Source organism: Propithecus coquereli, unplaced genomic scaffold, assembly GCF_000956105.1.
Source record: "Propithecus coquereli isolate 6110/MARCELLA unplaced genomic scaffold, Pcoq_1.0 Scaffold300, whole genome shotgun sequence".
In the NCBI taxonomy this organism is placed as follows: domain Eukaryota; kingdom Metazoa; phylum Chordata; class Mammalia; order Primates; family Indriidae; genus Propithecus; species Propithecus coquereli.
In genome coordinates this window covers 229,562-242,810 of record NW_012148620.1, presented here as the reverse complement: position 1 = coordinate 242,810, position 13,249 = coordinate 229,562, and the positions used below count along the sequence as shown (strand labels likewise).

Sequence of the window (13,249 nt, the reverse complement as noted above, 5' to 3'; positions counted from 1 at the left end):
CTTTTTCTTTTTTACTGTGGGTACAGGGTGGTGAGGAATACTACTACGAGTATGGTATGGCGCCACTGCCTTGCGCACCTTCATGCTAAGGGACCAGGAGTTTTACCCACCACAGCTTAGGTACCACCAGTACAAATTTCAACATAGCAAAAAAGGCAAATAACATGTGGACATTTTTATGAAGAGTACTTGGGAACTCTTCACAAAAATGATAGATCCTTCTGTGAAAGGATCTTGGGGATGCCCTGTGATGCACAAACCACACTCTCAGAACTGTAATGTCTTAAGACACTGATACTCAGATGGGGGTGGGGAAGTGTGCACGCGTAGATTCTAGTAGCACTGAGTGTGAAATCAAGAAGTCCTTAAGCATGCAAGAACTAAACCATGTCCTAAGGAAGAAATGAAAGAAATGGCAGGAATTAGAAAAATGCTACAAAGAAATTCCAGGATAACATTCAACACCCTACAGGCCTGACCAGTAACTTGGCTTATTTCACTCTAAAGCTCTTATTTTTAAAAGAGGATTCATTTCTAGTTTCATTTATTAGCACAGACCTAAGAAAGGCAAAGTAGTCATCATTTTACGTTTCTAAGACAGATGTTGTAAGGGATCTCAAAGGTAGGAACTGCCAGCAATGGCTGAGATCTTGAAAGAAAAGTCAGAACCTGGAGGGTATTAACAAGTCCTATCTTAATAGGAGCCAAAGGGGTCTTTCTCAGTGTAAAACACCTCCCAACTGTTCTTCCGGGATCATTTCAGCTGAGCTTAGTATGAAAAAGGAGGCATGAACTGCAAGTAGAAAGCAATGTTGGTCACAAATGGGTCCTATTTTTAAACCAAATATTAATGGTGACCAGAATTTCCTCAAGAACTTGGGATTTCTGAATAGTTTCAAGAGCCACAAGAAACACCTAATAATGTACAAGACTAGTGAGACAACCCTCTCAATTCAGAACCACTTGTAAGTACCTTGAACTAAAAATTGAGGATTACTTGTCATTCCAAGTAAATCAATTCACAAAACAGAGCAGTATATAATCATGTCATCTACTTGAGATTTGTGAGGGTTTTAACAAGAGAAGTGCCCATCTACTTTTCTTCACACTTCTTTCTCAGGAAAGGCAAGAGAGTTGTTGCGGTATCAATTGGTTAGTTAGGTCTGTCCCACAAATGCATACCCAGCATTGTTGTCTGTTCCCTACAGTCAGCCCACGTGAGCACTTCACTCTTTGAGGAGCACTTCACTCAGAGTGGGCAGCTGCTGACTCCTTAGTCAACTATGATCCATTTTGGCCTGTGGTCTCCAGAAAGGTTAAAACCACAAGACACTGTCTCTTTATCCTGTAGAGTCTAGTTTAGCTATTTTCAGGTTTTCCTCCCAACTATGTAATGGGAATGAAATGGGAATGATTAAAGTCTGATACCCAGAACTTTCCATCAGGGAAGAGGTATACCTTAAACTTTTGGAGTTCTTCAGTTTAGCAAACTTCTTGGTAAACAACAATCTGCTCTCCAACAGCTTTGGGAATCATTCTGGCACCATTTCACTGAAAACTTGCTAATAACTTTCCTAGGAATTATAGTTTTGGCTCCTGACCCCGGAAAGTCGTTTTCAAGTCCTTGAAGGAGAAAGATGGCTATTTCCATATGCAAGTCAAGCAAATTTTCTGCAATCTGTTGCATATGCTTCCAAAATCAGTTTTGTCTTACACAGGCAGCGTTTCATGGGCAAAAAGAGACACAGTGTTCATAATATTAGGGATGAGCCTTTTCCCCATTGCTGTCCGCCAAACAGCCCATCAGAATCATGGGACCTGTCACGTTCTCATGGACTGAACTACCTACAAACACCAGAATGAAGGTCCCTCACTGCGGTCCACCACAATGCCACAGGTCCACTTGTAATGAAGACTTCTTTCCCAGTAAGCAGCTGTCAAAAATGAAAACACAGTCCACATCTTTGAAGAATGTATCTTCTGGGAAAAAATAAAGTCATCCAAGCTTTTAAAACTAGATTCTTTCATTCCTTAAAAATAAAAAGTTGATGCAGGCAGGACAAACCTCATTTGTTTCTGAAGCTAGTCCAACACTGACCGTTGTCATTGATAGCTGAGCCTCTTCCATACAACTTCCCAATTGGGTTCACCATGGTAAAGAGCTTACCATCCCAACCAACCTTTGGTGTTACAGATGATACATCCACATGTCCAAAGAAGTTACAAAGCTTTCTTACTTGGCTCTAACCAAGTCTTCCAAGTAAAACGGGAGGAAGGAGTATCTCAACCATTTGGGAGCTTTGTTTCCCAGTATCTGTCACTTGTGCCAACAAACTGCATGATAATTGTAGCTGCAACCCTCATCTTCCTTTTGATTTCTCCATTCTTCTTTGACCATAGTGATAGATTCTGAATTGGTATCTGTTCCAATTACTGTGTTTATGTGACAGTTACCCTAAAACTTAATGGTGTAAAACAACCCTTTATTATGTTCATGGATTCTGTGAGTCAGCAATCAGACACAGCAGGGATGACCCAACCCTGTTCCACAATGTCTGGGGCCTCAGCTGAAAGATTAAATGGGCTGGGGCTGTAAGAGTGGGAGCATCTCAGCAGTATCTTTCTGTCTCTGTGGAGTGTCTCTGCATGCCCTGTCTAACAGAATGGCTTCAGTGTAGCTGACTTCTTACATGTGAGCTCAAGGCACCCGAGGCTTCTGTACCAAGACAAAAGGCACAGGTGGAGGAGGCTGTAATGGTTCGCTTTTATGACTTAAGCTTCAGGAGTCAAGCAGTGTCACTTCTGCCTCAATCCGTTGGTCACGGCAGTTTACAGAGGTCTGCCCAGTTCAAGGGAGGGGATCACGAACTCCTCCAGCTCAATAAAAGAATGACAGCTTCACAATTTAAGAAAAGCGAATGGGACAGAATACATGTTGTTGTGCCCATCTTCCGAAAAATACGATCTGTCACAACACCTGTATCTGGTAGAGCATCCACTCTGCAAGTCTCTTTACAGAGAGATCCTCGTTTACGCAATACACTAAAAGAGGCTCATAAAGGCAGATAGTCTCTGTTCCAGTACTGAAACTTGAAAAATCCAGGTTGCGCAAGCCTCTGCAACCATATCACCCTCCCACCCGCACTCTCCTGAACTGGCTCCTGCCCCATACCCCAACAAACCCTGTTTCACTGCCAATCCCTCAGGTAAGAGAGGAGCTCTTTTTATAGGTTGACTTCTACACTCACATCGTTTGTATTCAAGAGAAAAACACACACACCCTTCACCTGACCTTACTGCCATTTTCAAATTCAACCACACTGTGATACCTTTTGTAACTACTGGGAAAACAAAACATCGTCTTTACTTAGTTACCTACAGTTATGTACAATTTTTGACCCCAATATACTGCTGCTTCCACAACTCTCCTAGGATAATACTACTGCCACCAAAGACACTGCAGGTCAAAGTCAGGAGCAAATTTAACTTGTCCTCATTTTTCATGTATATCTATTTTCTTGAAACTCTCACTTCCTCTGTTTCTGTGACATTGTGCTGTTCTAGTTTTCTACCAATTTTCTTTCCTCTTCCTCCACTTGATCCCAATGTTTCTCAGCACTCTTTTTATGGCTTCTAGGTGCTCATCAGCATTCACAAGTTCAAAGCACCTCATTTAAGCTAATGACCCCCCGACTGCATTTCCAACCCTAACTACTCATGCAGGATTATATCCTATATTTTTTAGCTGCCTATAGGATCATTCCATTTGCCTAAAACCAAACGAATCATATCCTCCCTACAAGAAAACCAAGTACTCAAACAGGCAAACAAAACAAAACAAGAAAGAAAAATCTGCTTCCCTCTCTAACTTCCTCATTTTAGCCAACAGTTCCACCATTTTCCAAGTTTTGAAACTTGTCTAGACAGGAGTCATCTTTGACTCCTCCTCCTCGTTTTCACCTTGCACAACCTCTACTTAAGCCCAATCACTGAATTTTTAGATCTGGAAGGAACTTTCAAGATAATCCAGTCCGCACTCATTGAACAAATAAGAGACCTGGGGCTCAGACATTTTGGCTGCCTGCCTCAAGTTCTTCTGACTCTGATTATGAGACGCTTTCCATTACCAAGACCTATTTAATCCCATTTTTGCAAAGCCTCCAAATATATTTTCTCTGTGGAATCATAAGGCCTAGGTTTGAGCTCCTAAAAGTTGACTAAAGCAAGTGACTAGTAACTGCTAGTTAAAAAACTGCCTCCTAATTAAGAATTTATGATAGGAATCAGATTAAATTTGAACTCCTCAGGCAGGTATTCAAACTGCTCCCATGCGTCCTCCTAACCCAAACTGGCTGACTTTACTATCAAGCCTGACTTCTCGCTAAAACAAATTCTGTTTCAGTTGGCAGGTTGTCTTCCCATCCTCAACTTTCTCATTCCTGGTCCTAGACTTCTGCTGAACTGCTTCCCAGCCTGGGAGAGCCCTTATACCTCTGCAAATGAAAAGCAGAAATTTCCTTCGAGGCCCAAATAAGTCCCATATGCTTTATTAAAGTATCCTTGACCAACATACATTGTGTGTCTTTCCTTTTTTCAACCTCAACAGCATCTCAACTTTATTTCAAAATCTTACACACAATGTATCTTTTACACACACTCTTTCACATATCTGCATGGTGTTCTCCAAACTAGACAACAATTTCAGGAGCTAAATATTAGGCACTGAATTAGGCAAATATTGAATATTAGGCATTTAATAAATTTATAATAAATGCCTGCAAAGCTTCTACAATGAAACACCTGATTCTGACTTTTAAAAAGTACTACAGACAATTTGATTTACATTCAATTATACTGGACCAAAATTACTCTGCAAACAAAGGTTAAGTTTTTCACAGTGACTATACCATAAAGAGTTTTCTCAACGCTGAATAAATTGCATGTTTGCCCTCGAGGAGCTCATAATCTAGTGTTAAGAAAGGCAGGCATACAGACAAGAGAAGGTTAGCGAATACCACATAACATATACTATCTCATTCATTGGCTTACTTACATCATCATTTCAACACTGATGCATAGCCAAGAATGTCAAAATAAAACTATCCATGTCAGGTTCACAAAACCTCCAAAGCAACAAAATAGAAAGGAGCCATAATATTCATGCCTTTTACTAATAGGAGAGGCTCACTAGGTAGCAACATATTCTCATACCTCAACATGTTCAATTACGTGGTTTTCGTAGTGGCTTATTTGACTGTAAGTTGCGAATCTTTTATTTATTTATTTATTGTCCCACCCTCACCCCCATAAGTTGCAAATTCTAAAAGGAGGCTAATTCTAAAAGCTTGCCAACAAGAGGGGAAAAAAACTACAGCATCAAACCCTCGAAATGGGTTCACTCATCAAATAAACACTGAATAAGTCCCTACTGAATACAAAGATGAAGACAAGATTCAAGCATGGTAGTTTTCACAGAGGAAATTCCTAAAGATTTCTTAAAATGAGAATCCCGGTACTGGCAAAGGATCAAGGCCCCTCAAATACTTTGTAGGGGGTGAGGAAGAGTGTGTATTTTGGAGAGCAATGTAGTAATATGCATCAAAAGCTTTGTTGTACATGCTCTCTGAATTAGCAATTATGCTATAGGAATGTAGGCTATGAAAATCAGAAGCAGTAATAAAGACCCATGACAACCAGGCTTATCACCACATTAACTGCAATAGCAAAAAATTAGAAACATCATACATGTCCATCCTGGGAGATAAATTATATTACATTTACATGACAAAAAAGTAAAAGCCTAATATAAGGAAATACAGATGAAAAGATCATAAAACCATATATAGAATATGAACCCAATTTCTAAATGATTAATACTAACAATACGCAGATGTATAAACCCTGGCCTTTCCACTTACAAGCTTATAAACTTGAAGGTTTTTACTCTCCAAGTTTCATTTTCCTCACTGTAAGATGATGATAATAATAGAACCTACTTCATAAGGATTAAAAGAACAATCCCTGTCCTGGGATTCTGCTCTGAACAAGACACTGACAATGTCAGAAGCTCCCAAAAGGAGCTTCAAACATTCAGGCACTAATCATCTCATGTTTAAATTATAGCGGCTTTCTAATTGGTTTCCCTCTTTATTTTTCCTCACATGCATCCAATACTTATTACCAAATCAATATTCCTAAAACCCTAATTTCATGTCATTTCCCTGCTTTAAAAATCTCTAATGGCCTCAAGATGAGATTCTCCTCAGGCCAACATAACTGGACACCATTCTACCTGTACTGTGAAGTATTAACAGCATGAGTGGAATTAGGCTGTTCAAATTTGAATCCTGAACACTTATTAGCAGTGTGACCCTGAGCAAGTAAGCTAACCCCTCTATGCTTCCTCATCAGCTCCTCACCTCTAAAATGTGGCTACTACTACCTACAATATATGGCTGTTCTTACAAAGTGAAAATTCATATCCAGTGCTTACTTAGCACACAATGCCTGGCACAAGACACGCATCCTTTCAATGTTCGCTATCATTACTTTCCCAAACAAACTGCCTACTCCACCTCCACCTTGGCTGCCCTCCTTGATGATGTCTAAACACACGATGCCCACCGTACAGTCTTTGCTGGTGACATTCTCACCCATGAAGCACCACTCCTTCACCACCACCACCACCAAAGAGTACACATTCAACATTTACACTGTATATTCAAGGTGTAGGCTGGACATACAGGAAAAACAAAAAGTCCCAACCCGCAGAGCTCATGGTCTAATAATGAAAGACAGCCAGAGGAAGAGGTACAACAATGTGTCACTGGTGCCAAGGGAAGCACTTCCTGGAGGCAGGGGAGATGCTTACACTGAATCCTGAAAGCTGGGTGTGTACGTGCAGAGTAAGGACATCCAGTATTGCAGTCACAGTCGCTACCAAGTCTGGCATTGTTGGAGTGCTGAGGTTGAGGGCAGGGAGGGTGAGCAGAGGCCAGACAAGGGACTGGATCAGGGAGATCCTAAAGTGTTTGCAGTTATTCTGTAAGCAACAGGCAGCCACTAAACAATATTAAATAGGGTACACCTGCCTGGGCTCTAGAAAGGGTACACTGTGGTGTCTGACATGGAAGCCACATATGACTACTGACTTGAAATGTGGCTAGTGTGACTGAGGAACTAAATTTTAACTAATTTAAACTTAAAAACTAATTTGCAATTCAGTTACCAGAAAACTTTTATGTACGTTTGCAACAATTAGGGTATGTGAATTTACTTTTTCAACTGTGAGTTTAATGCAATGTAAATATAAATCAGGTATTTCTGATGAAAATTTAACATCCAAGTTTAAATGTGCTGTAAGTGTAAAATATATACTAGATTTCAAAGACAGTACAAAAAAAGTAAAATATCTCATTAATAACCTTTAATCACATGTTAAAAATACTTCAACTATATTAAAGACATTAAAATTAATTTCACCTGTTTCTTTTTACTCTTTAATGTGGCTACTAGAAAATGTAAAATGATGTATGTGGCTTGCATTATATTTCTATTGGACAGCTCTAATCCAATAGATCCAAGGGCAGCTGAAAAAGGAAAGAGACTGGAAGCACGAAGTCCAATTAAAAGATTCTTTGATAAGTGTCCAGATAAGAGAGACAGGCTTAAATTATCTAAATTCTGCCCATCTTCAAAACTTAACTCAAGACCTACTACTACCTCCAAAAGCATTTCCAATCATAACAATTCCTAAGGAGTTGCCTTTCTCTGAATTCCTGGGGCAATTATCTGTAGCATTCACTTCAGCACTTAATCATTTACCACCTATCATTTCTACTTAATTTTGGGGTTATTCAGTTTTGAGAGTAGACTAGAAGTTCCTAGGCTAAGAACCATAATTTAGGTACCTTTATTTTTCCACACTGTGCAATGTGTTTTCAATACTTTTAATAAACAGAAGTACATGGCTCCCCAAATATGTAATCACACAAACATCTCGAGACACCCTCATGGCTGACTTTACCCTTCCACAGTACAAGGTACTGAGATCTCATCTTTTCCTTTGGGCTCCTTAAGGACATGAGCTAAAACGATGTAGAAGTCTACCAAAATGCCAAGCCAATGTTCCAATAAAGCAGTGATATTTAATCAGTGAGCAAGCACTGGTAGACTGTATTAGATAGAAACTATCAGGAAAAAAATATGTCAAGATGACAGAGCACTTTAGGGTTTTCACAAATTCCACTATAAATCAAACAAACAAAAAAAATCTCACTGCCAGAGATAAACTTTACAACCTAAGCGTTAAGAATTTTTACTTGAGGGAAAAACACACAGCTTTAAATTTCAAAAAAATTAACCCCTAAATCAATCTTTCTAAAAAACAACACATTTTGCAGGTAGGGAGCCACATATTACCAGTAAATCTACAACTCAGCTTTTTCGCATCTAAATAAAAGAAAGGTGAAGAAAAGCCTTTCTAAGGAAATGTAGTATTAAGAAATAGTGTAAATATGTTTTACCATATCGTAAAGTATGTCACCTAAAGTACCCTTTAAATTTCTGGAACCCTTAAACTGAATAAACACCTATACAACTGGTCAGCTTTTACCACTACAGAAATAGGAAGCTAGTAGCAACTAGTTGAAAGCAAGGAACACTTTGTGGTTATTAGTACAGATCTTCTGAGACTTTGTAGTTCTCAGATTTTTTATGTGTGTTTGACATTTAAAACATAAAGCTGACACCTTTCTGATAATAAACTAATAAGAAATAAGTTATGACATCGGAACTGATTTTTCCTGCTTGCATTCGTTTAACAGCTACAAAGTTGATATTACAAAGTGCAATGGAAGTTTCTGTCTCCAAACAATCAAGCAATCAAAGATGGAGTCAGGACAGCTCATAAGGAAACAAGGCAATTCTATTCGGAAAGGCAGAATAAGAAATGGGGGAAACCTGTCAAACAGCCTGGATGAAATCAACGAGTTAAAAAGGAACACTCATTTCCTTTAGCGCTGTGAGAAAATTCCAGTTGCTAATAGAAAGCTGAGGAAAGTTTAGTTTGGCTGGTTTCATTTTGTTTTCCTTTCAACAACATCACTGAGTATGAACGACTGCTTTCCTCTCCTCACATTACTCAGTAAAAACTCCCCCATTGAATTGAGTTGTCTTCCGCTGCCACGCTCCCCAGCCTCCTAGATCAACCCCCACCCCCGCCTCCCTCCCTGCAAACGTGCTCAGACGCCTCTGGGCTTGTTGTGGTCTCACCAGTCTGCAGGCGAGCGCTCCAAACTCAATGGACAATGGAGCTCACCCCCCGTCAACGCGAACTACAAAGCTCAGGAGGGCCATTTCCCTTTTCCTGCCCAGATGCTGTTTTCGCTCACTTGGAAGCAGGGTCCCGTGCTAGATCAGAGCCCCAGTTTGGGCTAAGAACCCATGCCTCCTTCCCCACCTGCAGAGCTGCTGAGCCCCTCAACCCCCAAAGAAGTTGCACTGCAGCGCGCAGACCAAAAGGGAACACCTCACCCGGGGCCTGGTTGGGGGCATGGGTTTCACAGTCCAGGTAGGGCAGGAGGGGATGTCTCTGGACGCTTGGTCATGGTCCTCAAGGCTAAGGCGTCTCCACTGTCCCCTCCCCAGCCTCAACTTGCCTCCCCTCCCCCTACAGCGAGAAGACCGGGGAGGTGAGGGCAAGCAGCACTGCCACCTCCACCTCCAGTGGAAACCTCGGCCGACACTCACCCTTTTACCACAAAGAAGGGGTCCTCCATGGACATGGCGTCCCGGCCCCTGGCCGCCTCCGCCTGCTCCGCGCTCAGGGCGCCCGCGCCCTCCTGGCCTCCCTCCGCCCACCACACCGGCTCCTGCTGCCGCCTGCGCCTTGGCCGCGCGTTCTCTGAGCAGCCGGAGCGCGCGCAGCCGGGGTACTCGGGACCACTGCTGGTCCAGCACTCGGTCAGCACCGCAGGCCAAATCCTGGACTCTGGCGCCGGCCCCGGCGACAGCCTCCTCCTCCGGCTCCTCCCGGCGCGTCTATCGGTCCGCCCCCGCCCCCGCCCCCTCGGCCGCGGCCAATTACGAACACGTCCTGCGGCACCACTTCCGCACCCGCTCCCACGTGACCAGGGCCGGTCCCGCCCCTCGTCGGCGGGGCTTGGGCACTGCGTCACGTGGCTCTGGAGGCGGGGCTCTGGAGGTGGTGGAGGGGGGCGGTCTTCTACCGCTTCTCCCCTCTAGCTTGAGGGCGAGGAGGTGGCTGTTCCCTCAGAGATAAGACAATCAGGTTTTCAGGATAGGTGGACTGTAGTTGTGCCTGATTTGCAAAATCCTTTTATCTTTCCTCTGCCTTCAGTACTTGATTTTGACTATATGTGATTTATAAATCCTTCTCGTCCTCGACTTGCAGTAAAGCATGCTCGTACCTAGTACCTGGTTATGGTAATGTTACGCAAATCCTTTATGTTGGTCTTACTATGTGTCGTGCAATGTGCTAAAGGCTGTATACGCATCATCTCAATATTCTTGTGGGGAAGGTATTATTTCTATTTTGTGGATGAGCAAATATTAGTAAGTTCAGAAAGGTTTCAACATTTCCCGCGGTCACACAGCCTGAAGAGGGAAGAGCCACAGAGTCTGTGCACTTTCCACCAGAAGGGGTGAATTTTCTTTTGCTGTACATTCTGCAAATGACCACATAAGGTAATTTTTTCATACTGCATATGATGCTTCCCAGGCGGAAGTACCTTTGAGGGATAAAGAAGGGGCCAGGTATGGCAACTTCCTCTCATCTATGGTTCAAGAGCTCTTCCAGAAATCATTTTGGCCAGAATGATTAGCCAACTCATGTGCTAGATGTGCTATGGACTTCGTGCATGAGGATTGTGGACTTTAATAGCTGAAAATTATTGAGCCCTTACTGTACATCAGGCAGGTGCTAAGTGTTATCTCAGTCGCTCTCACAACGAGGTAGTTGCTGTTATTTATTATCCCCATTTTATGGATGAGGAATCCAACACTCTGGGAGGTTAAATGACTTGCCCAAGGTCACCAGTCTCTGGAGATGGCAGAGTCCTTGGAGCCAGACAAACCCTGTTTGAATCTTGGCTCTGCCATTCAGTTCCTCATCTATAAAACAGAAATTTATCTCAGGGATTGTTGTGAGGGTTAAATAAAAATGCATGTAAACCCGAAGGCCTCAAAGGAGTGAAGTGGTGAAGTCAGGCAAAACAGCCGGGCAGCTGCTGTGGTCATCTGGCCTGAAGGGATGAGGACCAGACCAGGATGATAGCAATTGAGAACAGAGAGGAAGGGGTGAGTCTGATCGATATTTCAAAATAAAAACAAAACGAAACGCATAGACATGATGAGGGACTGAATGAGGTTAGGGAGAGGTGAGAAGAGAGAAGTGAAAGTCAAAATCCTTGGAAGAGCAGTGGAGGGCAGATGTGGGGGAAAGAAGCTATTGGGAGAGAATTGTTTGGTTGTGGCCATATTGAGATGGGGAGGTGAAAAGGAATCATCATTCATTCATTTATTCAACAAACACACATAAGTTGAGGGGCAGATGAGCATAGTGATTAAGAGCCATACTTGGAGCCTCATTGCTTGAGTTCAAATCCCAGCTCTGCTACTTCCTAACTGCCCTGTCTTGGGCAAGCTGCTTAATCTCTCACTATCCTCCACTGTGAAATGGACACCATGATAACACCTTCCCCGTAGATGTCGCGAGGATTGAGGTGATGTGTGAAAAGTTCTTAGAACAGTGCCTGACAAGTGTTGTGCTCCTACTATGTGCTAAGCACAGAGGACACAGAGATGAACAAGGCTTGGTTCTTGCCGTCAGGGCACTCTCAGACTGGTGGGAGAGACAGGCAGTTACACACAAAGAGAGAAGGGCACAGGTTGCCATAGAAACACAGAGACAAGATACCAGTCTATTCGTGTGCGTGCTGGGCTGGGGTGGGGGCTCCTGTGTAGTGAGGAGAAGGGGCAGTGTTGCAGGAGTAAGAAGGAATGGGGTGGGGGCAACTTGGACTAAGGCTGGAGGGTGGCAGGGTCAGATGTCGGGATCCTCGATCATGATATTAAGAACTGTGGACCCTCTCCTGTAGATCATGGGGACTGAGGGAAATGACAGGGTTAGACTGGCATTTGAGACAGATGCTGTGGTGGCTGGGAGGTCATGGTCCAGAGGAGGTTTGAGGTGTCCTGAGCCAGGCTCATGGCAACTAAGATGGAGAAGAGGATGCATTTGAGAAGTACTTTAGAGGCAAAATCAGTAGACTTGGTGACTGATTGCTTCAGGGTGTGGGAGAGCTGGAGAAAGAAGAGGGAGGAAGGCTTACAGGGTTCTAGAATTGTAAGTGGGTAGTGTAGGTTCCAATCATCAAGAAAGAGAACACAGGGGGAGGATTTGATTTAGGATGGGTATAAATTAGGTGCTCTCATGTTGGTCTTCCCCACCAAACTGTTAACTCCTGGAGAGATAGGGTACTGTGTTAATGTTACTACCATCTAAGTGCCTAACTAGGTCTCTTATTGTTTGTTCCGTGAATTTATTAATTGAACCGCAAGTGAGAGGTCAGAGTTTTATAAGTAGAAACCTAGAGGACAGCCACTTGAAGAATTCCCATAATTAAGGGTTTAGAAAAAGCACCTATAATGGAAATAGTGGAGGGTTGAGATATGAAACGTCTGTGGGCGTGTGGGTGTTCCTTTCTTTGATGTGTCACCCTCTCTCAAACCTTGGCCTCCAATGCCCCAGGGAAAGGGAGGCTTCAACTACAATGCAAGGAGAAACGAAGGGAGTTTTTTCTTTCTTTCTTTTTTCCTTTCCTTTCAACCCACCCTCTTTCTTTCTTTCCTTCTTTCTTTCCTTCTTTCTTCCCTTCCTCCCTTCCTTTCTTCCCTTCCTTTCTTCCCTTTCTTTCTTTCCTTTTCTTCCTTCCTTCCTTCCTTTCTTTCTTTCCTTCCTTCTTTCTTTCTTCCTTCCTTCCCTTCCTTTCTTTCCTTTCTTTTTTTCTTTTCCCTTCCTTCATTTTCTCCTTCTTTATTTCTTTTTAATAGACCCCAGGTCCCAACAATACCTTTGGAAGAATACTCAGCAAAAACCTGTATCTTCCCACACTCCCACTCCTACTCCTATCCCCCCAAAAGGAAGAATTAAAATTTCTCATGGAGTGAAGAATCAAAACAGTAATTGCCTCAGAGTAAAGAGTATTGACTGGAAAGGGAAACTTCC

At 42.7% G+C, this 13,249-nt stretch overlaps 1 protein-coding gene across 1 annotated transcript in view; it reads right to left on the bottom strand.

Annotated features, from left to right (window-relative positions):
• The window catches only part of STX6 (syntaxin 6), a 44,747-nt gene extending 34,617 nt beyond the window's left edge, over positions 1-10,130 (bottom strand). The window contains exon 1 of the mRNA XM_012649679.1: positions 9,751-10,130. Within this exon, the coding sequence (XP_012505133.1) occupies positions 9,751-9,785 (35 nt within the window). The 5' untranslated portion in view covers positions 9,786-10,130. The remainder of the gene's footprint in view (positions 1-9,750) is intronic.
• Positions 10,131-13,249: the final 3,119 nt, after the last annotated feature.